This window comes from Bos indicus x Bos taurus, chromosome 1 (genome assembly GCF_003369695.1).
Source record: "Bos indicus x Bos taurus breed Angus x Brahman F1 hybrid chromosome 1, Bos_hybrid_MaternalHap_v2.0, whole genome shotgun sequence".
NCBI lineage: Eukaryota > Metazoa > Chordata > Mammalia > Artiodactyla > Bovidae > Bos > Bos indicus x Bos taurus.
Genome location: NC_040076.1, coordinates 132624238 through 132643442, shown reverse-complemented (window position 1 = coordinate 132643442; position 19205 = coordinate 132624238). Strand labels below are relative to the sequence as shown.

At 37.1% G+C, this 19205-nt stretch overlaps 1 protein-coding gene across 3 annotated transcripts in view; it reads left to right on the top strand.

Moving 5' to 3' along the window:
- Nucleotides 1–19205, top strand: part of PPP2R3A (protein phosphatase 2 regulatory subunit B''alpha) — a 234044-nt gene that overhangs the window by 134936 nt on the left and 79903 nt on the right. For all 3 annotated transcript variants that reach the window (XM_027545443.1, XM_027545444.1, XM_027545445.1), the window contains 4 exons: nucleotides 7598–7684; nucleotides 11446–11602; nucleotides 16738–16786; nucleotides 17491–17580. In XM_027545443.1, coding sequence (XP_027401244.1) covers nucleotides 7598–7684; nucleotides 11446–11602; nucleotides 16738–16786; nucleotides 17491–17580 — 383 coding nt within the window. The remainder of the gene's footprint in view (nucleotides 1–7597; nucleotides 7685–11445; nucleotides 11603–16737; nucleotides 16787–17490; nucleotides 17581–19205) is intronic.

The following is a 19205-nucleotide window of genomic DNA, read 5'->3' as shown; positions in this document are numbered from 1 at the left end:
ACAACCCGACACTAAGCTACCTCTACCACAGTCATCCTGGCCCAGCTGGTCATCCTTGTTTCTCACGTGGATTCCCTCTAATTGGTCTCCCTGCTTATACCCTCATTGCCCTACAGCCTAGTCTCCACAGAGTTATTCTTTGAAAATGTAAGTCAGATCATGTCACTCCTCTGCTCAAACCCTCCAGTGTTTCCCCATCTCATTCAGAATGAAAGCCAAAGTTCTTGCCATTATTCTCCATAACCCCCCACCCACCCACACCCTCACAATGCCCACTCTCTGTTACTTAAGCAACAGTTGTTCTCTCTGCTCCTGGAACAAGCCAAACCCACTTCTGCCTCAGGTGCTTTGTCTTTACTCTCTCCTCTGCCTGGAATGCTCTTCCTACAGATTGCTGCGTGACCCACTCCCTCACTTCATCCAGATGTGTGCTCAGACATTCCCTTCTTAATGAGACCTTCCCTGATCACCCTCTGCCTTCTTCAGCTGTCTTCTCTCTCTGTCCCCTCCCTCTACTCTTCTTTTGTTTTGCTTTATTTTCCTTCTTAGTGCTATAACATCTGATATTTAAAATTTTTGTTTATTGTCCATGTCCTTCTCTATAACATAAACTCCATGAGAGGAGGGACTTCATCTATATTTAGATCCTGCTATATCTCTAATACCTGAAATAGGGCCTGGCACATAATAGATATACAGTAGGTATTTATTGAGTGAGTAAGTGAAGTTATTCATGTGTAGAATTAAGAACTCTACATGTAACCATGGTTTCAATCCCAATGAGAATTACTGGATTCTGATTGTTGACTGTTCTGTAAACTCAGGGCATATTAAAATTGAGTTGGCCAAAAAGTTTGTTCAGTCTTTTCTGTAAGATGTAACAGAAAAACCTGAACAAACTTTTTGGTCACTCAATAATGTATTAGAATCTCAAGAGATTGAAAAGATCTTGATAATCTATTCCAACATTCTGCCAATTCAGAAAATGCTCTGTATAGGAATCATTTGAATTTGTTCTTAGAGAAGATGTTAAAGATCAGAATTATGAAAGCACAAATTTTCCTTTGTACTCTTTCTAGTTTGGTATTTACTAAAGTATGATCCCCAGACCTATGATAGACTGGGATCATCTAGTGACCCCTGGTAGTTTTATGATTTCAGAATGAAAAGCCATGATACAGTTTTGTTTGCATGTAATTCACATTTTCTGAGAAATACTAGTATGTCAATCATTGACCAAGAAGAACTACATAGGGGGTACTCTTTCTGCCCCCTTCTGATGCCTATGTCAGAAGCTTTCTCTATCTCCTTTATACTTTAATAAAACTTTATTACACACACACACACACAAAAGAACTACATAGGTCAATTAACAGAATTCAGTTAATTTTCTGCTGACATATGCATGGTATTTGCATATTATTGTTTACTTTTTTAAATTTATACTTTATTGCTAGTATTATGCTACTTTAAAACCCCCTGTTCACAAAAATGAATCCAGTATAACTTGTTCACTTTGCTGCACGGAAGAAACTAACACAACATTGTAAACAATAAAAATTTTTTCAAGATGAATCCATTACTCAGAAGTTGTCATAAAAGTGTAAACTACTTATGATTAAATAGCGATAATGGGGCAGCTCGAAACAGCATCATAACATACGTAGTAAATTAGGTCCAACTGAGAACACAAAATGTGAATCTGTATATACTAAGATAAGTGTGACTGCTTGTTTGTGATAATCCCATACTATCATTGAAAACACCGAGGTGCCAATAAAAAAGTATCGCACTGAATAGAATTTTATTGGACTGATGGTCTGTTCTCCAGTGTCTCTTCTATTATGAAATTTGGTCAGATAATGACATGAAGTCATTGAAAATTTTGTACTATATCAAAGTACAGTGAATCTTTCTATAAAAAATACAAAATAAGCTTTCTAGTATGAAATTAATTTTCTTGCTAAAGGCATAATAGTAATCAAATTTAGAAAAGTGTCATACTTTGCCCTGCTCATGACAAAGACAGACAACAGTTTTTCCAAGAGACTCACAAAGATCAGTCAGAATTAATGACAAATGTCTCAAAAAACAAAAATTAATTTATCATCTGACCCTACTGAATATAATTTCAATGGCATACAGCATAGGATAATTAATAGATTTTGTTCACATGCTAGAGTTACTCAATTATTTCACTTTACAGTTGGAAGAAACTGCTGACAGCTTATGACTCAAGTATTAGCTTATGTGTGGCACATAAATGATGAAGAAAACTGGGCAACTTTTATTTTCCATTTATCAGTGAAAACCTGTGCTACAGGAGGAAAAGACTATATTTGTTTGTTTAGTTAATCTTAATTATTTTGTCAGCTGTTTTAGATTGGAAAGCTAGAATACCAACTATGCATATAGCAAATACCCAAAGTCACTCTTATTTCCAGAGAAGAGTTGACATTGAGTAATAAACCTTTTGATACTGAATGAAAATGGAAATTGGAAATACCTGCAAATTGTGACCCTTGAGTATGCATATTTGCATACCATGCAAAGAAATTACCAGTAAATAAGACTCTGCTTATCCTTATTGGCACATGCTGACTTTTGAGGAAAGAGGTAGGTTTTAAAATAAGCGATAAGATTGAAAATACTTTTCTGTAATATTGGTGCTGGCAGTAAAGATATTTCAGTGGCGCCTAGTAGAAGGGCCAGGCTTCTGGCACTCAGGTGTTCACCTGCATCCATGTCACCTACAAAGAGCAATCTCTGTAATTTCTGTGTCTGAGTTTGATCCCCTTGTCTAAAACTCTCTTGACAGAGCCACCAAACACATACTTCCATTCCTAAAAGTGTGAAAAGTATCAGTCACTCAGTCTTGTAACCAACTCTGTGCAACCTCATGGACTATAGCCTACCAGGCTCTTCTGTCCATGGAATTCACCAGGCAAGAATAGTGGAGTGGGTAGCCATTCACTTCTCCAGGGGATCTTCCCAACCTAGGGATTGAACCCAGGTCTCCTGCCTCCAGGCAGATTCTTTACGGTCTGAGCCACCAGGGAAGTCCCCTTCCATTCCTGGTGATCTAAAATTGTGAACTAGAAATTTACAGCCACTATGGAGATCAGCGTGGAGATTCCTTAAAAAACTGGAAATAGAACTGCCTTATGATCCAGCAATCCCACTGCTGGGCATACACACTGAGGAAACCAGAAGGGAAAGAGACACGTGTACCCCAATGTTCATCGCAGCACTGTTTATAATAGCCAGGACATGGAAGCAACCTAGATGTCCATCAGCAGATGAATGGATAAGAAAGCTGTGGTACATATACACAATGGAGTATTACTCAGCCATTCAAAAGAATACATTTGAATCAGTTCTAACGAGGTGGATGAAACTGGAGCCTATTATACAGAGTGAAGTAAGCCAGAAGGAAAAACATAAATACAGTATACTAACGCATATATATGAAATTTAGAAAGATGGTAACAATAACCCGGTGTACGAGACAGCAAAAGAGACACTGATGTATAGAACAGTCTTATGGACTCTGTGGGAGAGGGAGAGGGTGGGAAGATTTGGGAGAATGACATTGAAACATGTAAAATATCATGTAAGAAACGAGATGCCAGTCCAGGTTCGATGCACGATACTGGATGCTTGGGGCTAGTGCACTGGGACGACCCAGAGGGATGGTATGGGGAGGGAGGAGGGAGGAGGGTTCAGGATGGGGAGCACATGTATACCTGTGATGGATTCATTTTGATATTTGGCAAAACTAATACAATTATGTAAAGTTTAAAAATAAAATAAAATTAAAAAAAAAAAAAAAGAAATTTCCAATTGAGTAGATATAAAGAAAACTGATTTATAATTCAAATTGTCTGTCAAGTTGACTAGAGATCCCCTGGTAAAAAATTATCCAATTTCATTTCTGTCATTGGTAGTATGTAGTTATTCTTACTGCTATTAATTTTTACATTTTTTTATATTTTTATATTTTTCTTAATTTCTCTTAAAAACCTAAAACTGGTAGACCAAAAGTTAGGGGGGAAAAACTGCAATTCGTGTAGAACCAGCAACTACATGCTCTTACCACTAGATGGTGCCCCTCCCTCGGTAAGTTAAAATGCTGAATCAGTATTGTGGAACCCAGTAAATGTGCTGATATAGTGGGGCCACTGAATAAGGAGAGTTAGGCTATGGAGAATGGTATACATGTTCAGTTTTTTACAGTACAAGGCAAGTAGCTTATCAGATGCTAAAAATAGGAAATTACTTGATATTCAAAATGTTGACAAATTTTAAAAATTCTGTCAGAACAAAAAATGAAAAAATAATAAAATAAGCAAAAATACAGACTCAAGTTTTATACTTTTAAGTATAACATAGTACCTCCATAAGTAATATAAAATATTTAAGTAGTATATATATAAAATTTAGGTAGATAGGAAACTTAGACTTTAAGATAATTTTATATTCACAGTCAAGAAATAAGGACAAAATCTTACAATGTACAAAAAGAAAAGTTTGGTGTAATAATATGTGTTGTAATTGACTTTAACTTGAGAAAAGGAACATGGAACTATGATAAAAGATATTCTTAATTTTTATTTTCATATATATATATATATACACACATATATAATTTCTGGCCTAAAATCCTCTATTTTCTGCCCTGAAGCACCTCATTCAGAGTCTGAGTGGAGCCAGTAGAGAACTTATAAACATCAGCTAGTCCCTGCTCCCACCCAACATAGGAATCCTGTGAGTTTCTGCGTAAATAACTTGGTGAGAAGTAACTTCGCTACTTCATACAACCCATTGCTTTATAGGGCTAATTTTAGGAAACTCTTATTTACATTGAAGCATTTCTATCCAGTAGTTCTAGTAGTTCCAGTTCTAGTTCTACACTATGATGCAATACGAAGCCAATCAACGTCTTCCACCTGAGAGCCCTTCAGATCGTGATCACACCTACACTCTAGTCCAGTAGTATCTTTCACAATAATTTTATATACAGTTCCCTGTTTTATATTTTCTGTGTATCTTATATGTAGCCTATCAATAAATCATAGACAACAATACTGATTTATGTAAAATATTAATTACTTCCCTAGGTTACATCCATCTGCTGTTCAAAACTCTGAAGAGTTTATTCAGTTAGCTAGCTATGAATCCAACGCATATGTCTCTATCACAAATACAACTCAGAAGTCTTTGTTATACAGCTTTCCAACCTCATTAATTTATCAAGCAATTTTCCAAAGAAGACACACAGATGGCCAACAGGTACATGAAAAGATGTTCAACACTACTAATCATCAGGGAAATTCAAATCAAAACTAAAGTGAGATATCACCTCACACTTGTTAGAATGGCTTTCATCAAAAAGACAAGAAATAACAAAGATGTGGAGAAAAGAATGTAAATTGGTGCAACCAATGGAAGTTCCTCAAATAAATTAAAATAGAGCTAATTCAGCAATTCTGCTTCTGGGTATTCATCCAAAGAAAACAGAAACACTAACATGAAAAGACACATGCACGCCTGTGTTTACTATGGCCTTATTTACAATGGCCAATATATGGAAACAAGCTAAATGTTCATTAACAGATGAATGGATACGGAAGATGTGGGCTTCCCTGACAGCTCAGTTGGTAAAGAATCTGCCTGCAATTCAGGAGACCTGGTTAGATTGCTGGGTTGGGAAGATCCGCTGGAGAAGAGATAGGCTACCCACTCCAGTATTCTTGGGCTTCCCTTGTGGCTCAGCTGATTAAGAATCTGCCCGCAATGCAGGAGACTTGGGTTCAGTCCCTGGGTTGGGAAGATCCCCTGGAGAAGGGAAAGGCTACCCACTCCAGTATTCTGGCCTGGAGAATTCAGTGGACTGCATAGTCAATGGGGTCGCAAAGAGTCAGACACAACTGAAAATTACTGAGTAAATCTTAAAATTTCACAAGAAAAAAAATTCTGTAACCATAGTGATGTATGTTAAGTAGACATTGTGGTGATCATTTCACAATATATATGTTCATTCGCTTCAGGCATGTCCAGCTCTTTGCGACCCCATGGACCTTAACCTACCAGACTCCTCTATCCATGGAATTTTCCCAGCAAGAATACTGGAGTGGATTGCCATGCCATCCTCCAGGGGATTTTCTTGACCCAGGAATTGAACCTGTGTCTCCTGCATTGCATGTGGATTCTTTACCTGCTGAGCCATCAGGGAAGCCCTTCACAATATATGCAAATATTAAATCATTAGTATGCCAAAAACTACTGTATGTTAATTATACCTCAGTTTTTCTTAAATTATCATGTAGTTATTGACCACCTGTTGATATAGGCAGAGCAATATATCAGGCACTGGGATGCACGTGAAAAAAGACCAGGTGCCTTAGACTTTGGAGGTGGTGAGAGTCAGGTGTACCTGTGTCTAGAACATAACCACAGGATGACTGAAGGAGCACAGACATGGGTGACGTCAGGAGCACAGAAGGCAGCTCAGCCCAAGTCCCTATTCTGGGGCTTCCTATGGGAATCACTCTTTGTCAAAGAGTCCAGAAACAGAATAGTCGTTTAGTTTAGGATAGATGTCTAAATGTCTTCCCCTTTTTGTTCTTTATGCACTAAAATAGCCTTTTTACAGGGATCTAATCTCTTCTATGGGCTTCCCTGGTGGCTCAGAGGTTAAAGCCTCTGCCTACAATGCCGGAGACCTGGGTTCAACCAAGGATACAGAATTTCCATATCATTAGATAATCAAAATCAAAGCCAGTATACCAAAAAAAAAAACAAAAACCTTGTTTAATTGCTTTTCTCACCCTTGCTTCTTTTTGGAGAAAATGAAAAAAAACAAAAAACAAAAAAACTACCAGGTCAAGGGCAAATTAAATGGGTGGGAATAAGTCAGGTAAAATGCAAAGAATGCACCGTGGCCTCCTACCTCCACCACAGCACATACATCCTCAATTTCAGACACACTTGCCAACCTTCCTCCTCCTCTTTCATCTTGTCCTGGTCTTCTCCAGAGTTTCACCTTTGTTAAGCTTACTAAAACCCAGTTAGTAACAAAATTGTTCATGCCCAAGTCAGGACTTGGTATATAAATTATCCCAAATGTATCTGAGTTTCCAGAGTCTGTAAGTCTTCAAAACACCAATGGATAAGGCTATACTAACTGGAATAATGCCCTCTTGAATCATACCACGTTGGCAGCCTTTCTTCTGACCCAGTAATTGTTAAGCCAACCCAGTGCATACTTCTCACCTCTTGTGCTTTCCAAAAACACCTAGCCCAACAGGCACTGCTTGAGTCAGGCATCACTGTATGAGAGGTTAAAAAAAAAAAAAAAGTGACATGTAGGCACCTAGGAAATGCAGACTTGTGAGCAAAGAATCTTTTTATTCTTAGAATTATAAGGGCAGATGTAAAGTATATGGATGTAGATTTTTAAACATTTTTACTAGAAATGACACTGGATATAATCACAAAACTTGCTTGGTTCAAAGAATATTCATAAGATGGCCTTTGATAACATAATAGGTATCTTTAATGTTTTTATTTGGTTTTGTTTTCCTTCTGGAACCAGGTTATTCAGAGAATATTCTACACAGTCAACAGATCTTGGAGTGGAAAAATTACGGCAACAGAGATAAGAAAAAGCAACTTTTTGCAAGTATGCCTCTCATTGAAATTTATATTTAAGGAGCAATTTAAATGACAATCTTACTTCATTTAACAAATATTTGAGTGCTCATTATGTGCAAAGCCCTATTATGTGCAAAGTCACTCTTTTCAGTTATTAAGCAGTTATCAGCTACCTGGGTTGTGTTGGGAGAACAAAGATGAGTAACAAGAGATTTTCACATCAGGGCATGCACTGTGGAACAAAAGAGAAAAGCGTACAGACAGCCACACCTGACGAAAAATTCCACAGAAATGTGTCATAAATATGCAGTGAAGGCTTCACAGTAGGACTGGCATGTGATCTTGACCTTGAAGATATCAAGTGTTTACAAGATTTAAAAATTAAAAGAAAAGGGGATTCCAGATAGAGCAAGCAGCCTAAGCAAAGGCCCAGAAGCATGAAAATGTCATGTTCAGGAACTGCAGGACAGTCTTAAGTGGCCACAGGCTCCAAGGAGAGAGTGATCAGTGACCAGTGATGAGGCCTGAGGGGTGACACGGGGCCAGGTTGGGAAGAGCCTGGCAAAACAAATGGAGGAGTTTCAACTTGTTCCTTTGAGCAATGACGCTTTATCCAGCTCCTGCTGGAGAAAAATACTGAAAATTCCTTTTAAGAAAGAATGTATTTCATTCAAGTATTTTTTTTTTACCAAATGAGAAAGTATTGATCACTAGTGGGTGCCTTTTACCGAGGCAGTCTTCATGCTTGATTGTTCAAGCATTTCTACTAACTTAAAGAAAGCAGAATTGGTCACACTTGAAATGAAATGTTTTATTTTAAATAAATCATACTAAATGAAATTTGGGTGAATAATACAACCTTGTTTACACTCTTATTTTTTTCCCATCTTTATCTGGGACAGACAAAATTGGCAAAATTACCAGTCTGTAATAGATATGCAAACATTTCTTATTCTAATAAATGAAAAGTCATCATTACAGTCATTATTAATATTTACTAAACATCTGGTTTTTGCCTGGGCTCTCAGGAGGTTACATGGGGATGGGTTGAGATGGCAAGAATTCCATTGAAAAAAGGCCTTACACCTGAAGAATGATAATCCTAACATTCCTGATGCATATTAAGTTTGTATTTCTAGATCATTATTATAATCCAGATTTTTCTTACTTACAATAACATTTGAGGCAAATATGGTTCAATGACTTGGATAAGATCATACAGCTACTAAGTAACTGAACTGGAAATAGAGCTCAAGTGTTCTGCTTCCCTCTATTTTCTTCCCTAACGCTCTCTTTAGTTTGCCTCTTAGTACCTGAATGTATGCACATAAAATGTTCAAATAATATAAACATGTATAAAATAATAACCAGAAGTCACTATTTATCTCTTTATCCTGCCATTTCACTCCTTTTACCAGAGGGAACGCATATTATCTGTGGTTTTATTCCTTTTTATGCGTGTGTATGGAGTATATATGTATGGTGTATTTATTTAGTTTTGTTCTAGATGGCTGCTTTTTATGAATTTTTTTTAATATGTGAGACCACACATATTCTGTTAACTTTTTTTAACTTAACAGTATGTCTTGATGTTTTCTTATTTCGATCAATATAACTCTATCTCATTCTTTTAACTACTGCATAATCTGTGGCATGGCTATGCTGTAATTACATACATATTGAAGATGTTCAAGTCGTTTTCATATTCTCCCTATTAGAGTAATACAGCGAACACCCTTACACTTTTCTCTTGTGTCCATATGAGTATGAATCTCTCTAAAATAGACTACTGGAAGGAAAATCCTGGATCAGATGGTGTGTGCATTTTCAGTTTCATAGATCCTGCCAAGTTACCCTCCTAAACGCCTGCACTAATGCATACTTAAATTTACATACTCACCACCAGCAGAAGTGATTCATTTTTTTCATTTTATAACAATCCAGTAGATGAAAATGAGAGCCCCCCTGCTTCTCAAGATTTGTTTTATTGTACATATTCTGTTTTATACATTAACGATCATTGTATAAAAACATTACAAGCAAGTTTGGAAAACAGAAGAGAAGGCATATTTTAGCACCCTAATAAAACTAATATTTTTATGTGTACTTCTAGTCATATTCACATGCATATTGGATTTAGAATTTAATGTAGTTCTTAGTGTGTATAATCGTATATCCTGTATTTTGCACTTAGCATGTCATGATTTTCCTTTGTTTCTATGCAGACTTTATAATTTTTACTGGCTGTAAAATCTTTCATTGAGTCTCTTTTACCATAATTTCATAATTTATCTTGTTTTCAATTTGCCAAATTATTTTGGATTTCCAGTATTCACATTTTAGAAAATGAATCTTATCAAAGTAATACATTTGCATTATGAAATATTAATAGTTATCTTTCTTATAATGCTTTTCACCTTGGATTCCATTTTATTTTCTAATATTGACATGCTTTCTTTTTAAGATTTAGCTAGTATATATTCAGCAGCAACAGCAGTATATATTTTAACCTTACTTTAAAATTTTAAGTTCAGTTCAATCATTCAGTCATGTCTGACTCTTTGCGACTCCATGGACTACAGCACACCAGGCTTCTCTATCTGTCACCAACTCCTGGAGCCTGCTCAAGCTCATGTCCATCAAGTTGGTGATACCATCCAAACATCTCATCCTCTGTCAGACTTATCTCTTATGGACAACATATACCTAGATCTGCTTGTTGGATTTGAGTTTTATTCTCAATCTGAAAATCTTTTAACAGGGAGATTGACCTCTTTACCTTTATTGTGACTGTTGATATGGCAGTGGTTTAGTCGCTAAATCGTGTCTGACTCTTGCAACCCATGAACTATAGCCTGCCAGGCTCCTCTGTCCATGGGAATCTGCAGGCAAGAATACTGGAGTGGGTTGCCATTTCCTTCTCCAGGGGATCCTCTCCATCCAGAACTGAACCTGGGTCTCCTTCATTGCAGGCAGATTCTTTACTGACTGAGCTATGAGGGAAGTCCCGACTATTGATTTATCTGATCTTATTTCTGTCATCTCACTTTGTTTTTTCTATTTCCTGAGTTTCCTTATGGTTTATCTTTTTTTGTTTTTTTCTGAATCTTTCTAAAAAGGTCTGCATATATCTCTGGCCACTTATATGATAATTTGACTGATAATAAGAATTCTGAACTCAAAAATGATTGGTTTTGGTGTTTATCCTAGGGGCACACAGGGAGTCAAGAGAGACCCAGATAATATTTCTAGTTCAGGGCCCTGCAGCTCTACCCCCATGCCTTTTATACCAGGCTGCCCCACACTATCACAGAGGTATACATGAGTCACCTTTCTGGTAAACTTGATGCCATTACAAAGCCAAACCCTGCCAGTGGATGCCCACTCTTCATAACAGAATAGATATAAGACCACTTGTCGTAAAATTAAAAGTTAAAAGCAGTGTCAGTTTACAGTCGTGTAACTAAAAGTCTGCTGTCTGACTGTCCTGTGCTTCCTAGTCGGGGGCCTCTGATAGGCTGCAGCTCTCTCGGTGACAGTTCTCCCCTTTCCCTGTGTTTGAATCCTTCATATTCTTTGCTAAAAATAGTACAGAGTTCATAAATGCTTGCAGATTGGTCAATTGATTAAAAGATAGGATGATGTTGCCTAGTAAATTTCCTGGTTTTGTACCAAAACCAAAATTTTTAATTCAGTTTAGAATAAAAATGTACTAGAATCTGAATAATGGCCAAAGCTGGGTCTCCGTATTTTTAAAATAAAATAATCCTTTTATTCATACCATTTCAGACTCTAGCCCTTTTGGAAGAAGAGGAAGATATAAACCAAATCACAGATTACTTCTCCTATGAACACTTCTATGTTATTTATTGTAAATTCTGGGAACTAGATAGTGATCATGACCTCTACATCAGCCAGGCCGATCTATCTCGATACAATGACCAGGGTGAGTGTTTCTGTGGATATTGACTTAGCTATTTTGAAGGAGACAAGAGTTAAATTGTGCTCACTCATTATGGGGAATTCCCAGTTCTTAAATTATGTATCTAATCAAATCCTCTTGAAAAGGCCAAGAATTTTAAAGTGGAAATGAGTGAAGATACTAATTTTTTATCTAGAAACCAGGTTTAGGAGAAGGGGTTTGGAGGTAAGTAAGAAATTAGAGTATTGGTTTTGATGAATGGATGAGTCTTTATAGTGATGCTGGTTTTCTCCTGATGAATTCAATAAGAACCACATCTGTGTAAAGTTTATTTGAAAGAAAATTATATACACCTTTATAAATTCTCAATTTACACTATTTATAAACAGCTAAGGATGAAAGTGATGTTTCCAATTTGCCAGTGCTTTCAAGGATTCATAAAACTTTTTGGAATTTAGCTCTAGAAAACATAGTTTCTCTGCAGATGAATTTGGTGTGCTTTCTTTTGCCAGAAAACAAAAAATTATATATCACATGATACTACCCTTTTTACTTCATTTTGACCAGTAGTAAACTTAGAATCTATTATCTGCTGATTGCATATTCTTAACTAAGCACCAAGATACCTTGATTCATTCTTCTCTCATAAGATTGTCCCTATTTATAAGCCTTTATCCGTTTAGATGTAGCAAAGTACAAATCTTAAATAAATGCTTTGTTTCTGTTATTTAGTGTATCTATGACTACTAGTATATATCTTAAGAAAAGGTTCATTCTACATGTCAATATTCAGACCTTTCCATGTTTAGCAGAATTCTAGTTCACAAAAGTTCACATGCCAACCAAGCATCAAGAGGAAATACTAAATCATACTTATTGATAAAAAATCATTTTAGTACTATATCTGTCCTTCTTTAAGTACAGGTAGGTGTGCCTCATTTTAATTCACTTTGCTTTATTACACTTTGCAAATAGAGCTTTTTTTTTAGAAATTGAACGTTTGTAGCAACCCTGCATTGAGCAAGTCTCGTCAGTGCCATTTTTCCAACAGCATTTGTGCATTTTGTGTCTTTGTCACATTTTGGTAATTCTTACAATATGTCAAAATTTTATTGATTTATTGATATATAACATTATATTTGTTATGATGATCTGTGGTCAGTGATCTTTGATGTTACTATTGTAATTGTTTTGGGGTGCCATGAACCACACCTAGGTGACAGCAAGCTTAATTGATAACTGCTGTTGGTGTTCTGAGTGCTTCACCAACCAAGTCTTCCCTGTCTCTCTCTCCCTCTCCTCGGGGCTCCCTATTCCCTGAGACCCAGCAATATTGAAATCAGGCCAGTTAATACATACCATTAATACGACAATGGTCTCTAAGTGTTCAGGTAAAGTGGCACATCTCTGACTTCAAATCAAAAGCTAGAAACTTAGAGGGGAAGGCATGTTGAAAGCTAGGATAGGCTGAAAGCTAGGCTTTTTGTGCCAGTTAGCCAAGTTGTGAATGAAAAGTTCTTGAAGAAAATTAAAAGTGCTATTCCAGTGAACACATGAATAAGAAAGTGAAGCAGGGAATTCCCTGCTGATCCAGCAGTTAAGACTCCACACTTTCACTGCCGAGGGGCCAGGTTCAATCCCTGGCCAGGAAACTAAGATCCCACAGGTTGTGTGATGCAGCCAAAAAAGAAGAAGAAGAAAGTGAAATACTTTGTTTGCTGATATGTAGAAAATTTTAGTAGCCTGGATAGAAGACCACATCGGCCACAACATTCCCTGAAGCCAGATTCTAATCCAGAGCAAGGTTGCCTTCAACTCTGTGAAGGCTGAGAGAAGTGAGGAAGTTACAGGAGAAAAGTTTGAAACTAGCAGAAATCGGTTCATGAGGTTTAAGGAAAGAAGCTATCTCTATAATATGAAAGTGCAAGGTGAAACAACAAGTTTCTAGAAGATCTAGCTAAGATCATGAAAGTGGCTACACTAAACATCAGATTTTCAATGTAGACAAAACAGCCTTCTGTTGAAAGAAGATGCCATCTAGGACTTTGATTTCTAGAGAGAAGTCAGTGCCTGGCTTCAAACCTTCAAAGGACAGGCTGACTGTCTTTTTAGGGGTTAATGCAGTGCAGGTAGTGACTTTAAAGTGAAAACAGTGCTTATTTACCCTTCCAAAGATCCAAAGGCCCTTAAGAATTATGCTAAATCTCTTTATGCCTGCACTTTGCAAGTGGAACAACAAAGCCTAAATGACAGCACACCTGTTTACAACATGGTTTTCTGAATATATTAAGCCCACTGTTGAGACCTACTGCTCAGAAAAAAAAAAGATTGAAAATATGACCCTGATTGACAACGCACCTGGTCACTCAAGAGCTCTGATGGAGATTGTACAATGAGATTAATGTACTTTAAATGCCTACTGACACAATATCCACTCTGCACTTAATGGATCAAAGAGTAACTTCAACTTTCAAGTCTTATTCAAGAAATATATTTCATAAGGGTATAGCTACCATAGGTTATGATTCCTCTGATGGATCTGGGCAAAGTCCATTGAAAACGTTCTCTAAAGGATCACCATTCTAGATGCCCTTAAGACCATTCATGATTCATGAGGGCAGAATATCAACATGAACAGGAATTTAGAAGTCAATTCCAATTCTCAGGCATGTTTTTGAGGGGTTCAAGACTTCAGTGGAGGAAGCAACTGCAGATACGGTAAAAATAGCAAGAGAACTTTAGAATTAGAGGAGGAGCCTGAAGATGTGACTGAATCATTATAATCCCATAATAAAATTTTAACAGATGAGGAGTTGCTGCTTATGGATGAGCAAAGAGAGCAGTTTCTTGAGATGGAATCTACTCCTGGCAAAGACAGTATGAAGATTGTTGAAATGACAACAAAGGATTTAGAATATTAAATGAACTTAATTGATAAAGCAGCAGCAAGGTTTGAGAAGATTGTCTCCAATTTTGAAAGAATTTCTGCTATGGGTAAAATGCTGTCAAACTACATTGCACATAACAGAGAAATCATTTGTGAAAGGAAGAGTCGATCTTTGTGGCAAATTTCATTGTAGTCTTAAGAAATGGCCAAAGCCACCCCAGCCTTCAACAACCATCACCCTGATCAGTCAGCAGCCATCAACATTGGTGGTGGCAAGACCCTCCACCAACAAAAAGACTACAGTTTGCTAAAGGCTCAGATGATTATTAGCATTTTTTTTAGCAATAAAATATTTTTATATACATTGGTTTTTTAAAGACATAACTGCTGTTTAACACATAGTAGACTATAGTATAGTACAAATATAACTTATATGCACTGGGAAACCAAAAAATTCATATGACTCACTTTATTGTGATATTCACTGTATTGAGGTGACCTGGAACTGAACCCACAGTATCTCTGTGTTATGCCTATAGTCATACCTTCCTATTACAAGCATAGTATAAAGATGGAGATATTTATAGGGGTATTGGATCAGCTGTATTAGCTATGCACTTTTTGATCATCAGTGGCCAGATCATCTGTATAATGTGAGCTAGCCTCCAGAGATCACACAAAACCCTATGGGCTCTAAAGCACCTTTTCTGGCTGTCATAAACGTAGTTCTCATTAACCCCTAAAATATTGTATATACACATATAGTTACTCATTAGAGGCATGTTAAAGGAATGAAGTCCAGAAAAGCAGGCGTTTCGGCCTGCACAACGAAGGGGCCACTGAAACTCTGTGTAATTGCCTACCCACCAACCTGTCCTTAATGGGACAACATGATCTGCAGTTTTAGGAAGTTAAACCTTCCAAATCTAAAGAAAGACTTCAGAAATAAATATCTCTGCCTTTCCTATGTAGCTGCCTTTTGTTCTGTTTTCCTTTATTTTCAAATTATTAACCCCATAAACCAGTGCTCAACAAACTGCTGCTGCTGCTACTAAGTCGCTTCAGGCGTGTCCAACTCTGTGCGACCCCATAGACGGCAGCCCACCAGGCTCCCCTGTCCCTGGGATTCTCCAGGCAAGAACACTGGAGTGGGTTGCCATTTCCTTCTCCAATGCATGAAAGTGAAAAGTGAAAGTGAAGTTGCTCAGTCGTGTTCGACTCTTAGCGACCCCATGGACTGCAGCCTACCAGGCTCCTCTGTCCATGGGATTTTCCAGGCAAGAGTACTGGAGTGGGGTGCCATTGCCTTCTCCGCAACAAACTCTAGAGGGCCCTTATACAGCCTTTGGTATGTGTCTAGGAGGGGCTGTGCTGACACTCATTTTCTTAACATTCTTCAACCAAAGTAATGAACCTTTATGTTGACTGTACCCAACGCCACACAGAAGAGTTAGATGCTGGTAGCTGCTCTCTAATGACCTCATCACTGGTTTTGAAATTGTAGTGTGCACACCATTGGCGAGGCGTTTGTTAAAAGAACAGATTCCTGTCCTCACCACATCCCTAGGTCTGAGGTCCATTGTTACCTCCTTTTTTGTGACTAATGCTTTTGGTTACTTTGAACTCACAGTGAGGTACACCGATCCAGATTACTAGGATCTGTCATCAAATGCGACATACTATCTTAAGATAGAATCATCTCTCTCTGAATAAAATTTACTGATGGAATTTAAAATTGTATATCATGTTATATCCTGGAATTTTAAAGGATACGAATGTAAGAAAAGTATTTTGTGGTTTGTTTTTGGTACCTTTTCTAAAATTCTACCTGAAAAACATTCTCCGTTGTTTGACTCAAACCCCCAACAATCAGTTTCCCCTTGAATTTAATGCTAGGATGAAATCTGTCTTGTTTTAGAGGAAATGTTGTCTTGTCTTGTTGGATAACAAGATCAATATAAATTTTGTACATTTTTGTCTCCGTTGTCAGGATATTCAGAACCAATTTGGTGCCCAACTGTATTAATGTATTTGAGCTGTCAGATACATCAATTTGCGTGTTCTTTTTTAAATGATTGATAGACCAAGCTATCTCAAATTACTTCTTTCAAAAAGTATCAATTGTACATAAAAAGTAAAAATTCAACTACTCGTATTCTTATCATGGAAGATTATTAAGTTTAACCTTGTGGCTACTTGAAAATAAATTTGCCAAAAATGGTACCTTTTGGAGCATGTTTTAACTAGCTTTGTACTTTTTATTTATGTTTAGCTTCATCAAACAGGATTATTGAAAGAATATTCTCTGGGGCAGTAACAAGGTAAGAAAAACCATCTGAGTTTTAAAATGAACTACAGGTAATACTTTAGCAATGTCCTTTTAGCAAGGCTTCCTGCATAATTTGTCAGTGCTGTAGGTTAGATAATACCCTACAAAATATGCAGTGTGGCTTCATATAAGATGGCAGTAATACTTTAATATACAGGATTCTCCAGGCCAGAATACTGGAGTGGGTAGCCTTTCCTTTCTCCAGGGGATCTTCCCAACCCAAGGATCGAACTCAGGTCTCCCATATTGCAGGCGGATTCTTTACCAGCTAAGTCACATGGGAAGCCCAAGAATACTGGAGTGGGTAGCCTATCCCTTCTCCAGCAGATCTTCCCGACCCAGGAATCAAACCGGGGTCTCCTGTATTACAGGCGGATTCTTTACCAACTGAGGTGTCAGGGAAGCCCTGTTTATCTAAGTACAGGTAACAGTATTTGACCTGATTTGTATTCAAATTAGAAACCAGAGTTCCTTCAAATCTGCAAATGCTTCTAATTTCATCCTCGAGGCATTTGAAAATAAGATAGGCAATGAAAGAGGTTGCCCTTTGTGAGATTTCCAGTGTTCTGTGTGTTGTTGTTTTTTTGTAACTTAATTTCCAAAGAAATATTACTTTATTCCTTAAGTCTGTCATCCTGCTAAATTTAGAAAAGTAATTGATTTTTAGGAAACTTTGTAACCATGTGTTTTCTTCAGGGGAAAAACAGTACAGAAAGAGGGACGAATGAGCTATGCAGATTTTGTTTGGTTTTTGATCTCTGAGGAAGACAAAAGGAACCCCACCAGGTATGACTTCTGAGTTTCCTTTGCCCAGATGTTAAACAAATGAACAAAGTTTGAAAAATTCATGATGAATATCTAGTGAATGCCAGGTTAACTAGGGGTGCCAGGATGGGTTAGACTTAGTCTCTGCCCTCAGACTGAGCCCACAGTCACAGTGTATCAGGACGAGTGCTCTTACCCCCAGAAACAAAGGTGGAGTGATGTGGGAGCTGTCTCTGAAGGACAGCAAGCATTTATATGAAATATGGGAATAGATAACTGTGAATTTTTGTTGTTTCCTGATCTTCCTGGTTTAGTAGTAAACTGGAGAACACGCCCTCACTCTGCCAGTAAGAATCATCTCTCTGTTTCTTTGGCATTCCTTGATTGGTAGCTCTGAGTTTATGTACCTGTTTCTTAGACATCTATAACACTGTGTTACACAAGCTAGGAATAAAAAGAAAACAAGAGGGATGCAAAAATCTATGTCCCTTTCTTTTTATACCTGTCTTGTGTAACACAGTCCCCTGCACATAGCTTATGCTCAGGACCAAGGCGGGGGAGCCCATAGTCCCTGATGCTGCTTGCTAGCATCACTGACTTGGCTGTCTGCACATTAATTCAAAAAGTTATCTAAATGTTAGATATATGGTTTGGAAATAATTGAAATAGAAATGAAACTGATTTATTTCATGGGCAGCATGTATATTAAATAACTTTGTTGTCCATTTCAAAGATAGTAATTTATTATTCATTATATACAACTTAGAAAACATGGATAAAGCAGAAGAAAATAAATTTTAATAATAATTTTAATACTAATAATTCTACCACTCAGAAAAAGACACTATTAAAAGTTGGAATGTGTTGGACAGTGCTTTTCATATAAACTTTTATATATTCTTTGGGTATTTAGATTAATTTATTCTCCTAAATATCCCCTAGTAGTTTTAGCTAAACAGTTGTAATAATCCGCTGTGCATGCATGAATGCTGAGTCACTTTAGTCATGTCTGACTGTGCGACTCCATGGACTGTAGCCTTCCAGGCTCCTCTGTCCATGGGATTCTCCAGCTAAGGATCCTGGAGTGGGTTGCCGTGCCCTCCTCCAGGGGATCTTCCCGACCCAGGGATCAAACCCGCATCTCCTGCATTGTCAGGCACACTGTTTACCATGAATGCCACCTGGGAAGCCCAACATCCACTATACTTTTCCTTAAAATAAATTCCCCAGAAAAGGAATCGCTAAATTAAAGGGCATAGATATTAAGGGCTTTTATAAAAACTATTAAACTTATTTTCAGAATGTATTTTCATTTTATACTTTCATCAACAAAGTATTGAGTGTATTTCCTATAACCCTTATTCACACTAAGTATCTTCCTCTTTAAGAATCTTTCCCATTTGATAAGTAATAAATTCAGCATTATCTTACATTGCATTTCTTTCATTACTAGAGAGGCAGAAGTTTTTTCATACATTTTTCACCATTTTTATTTCATCTAAGGTGACTTGCCTTTTTGTGTCTTTTGCTCATTTCTGCTGGACTAATTTTTTAAGTTTATTGTTCTATCACAAATACACATTAAATATTAAAAACTTTAAATATATACATTCAGAAACCTTAATATAAAATTTATCTGTAATTCT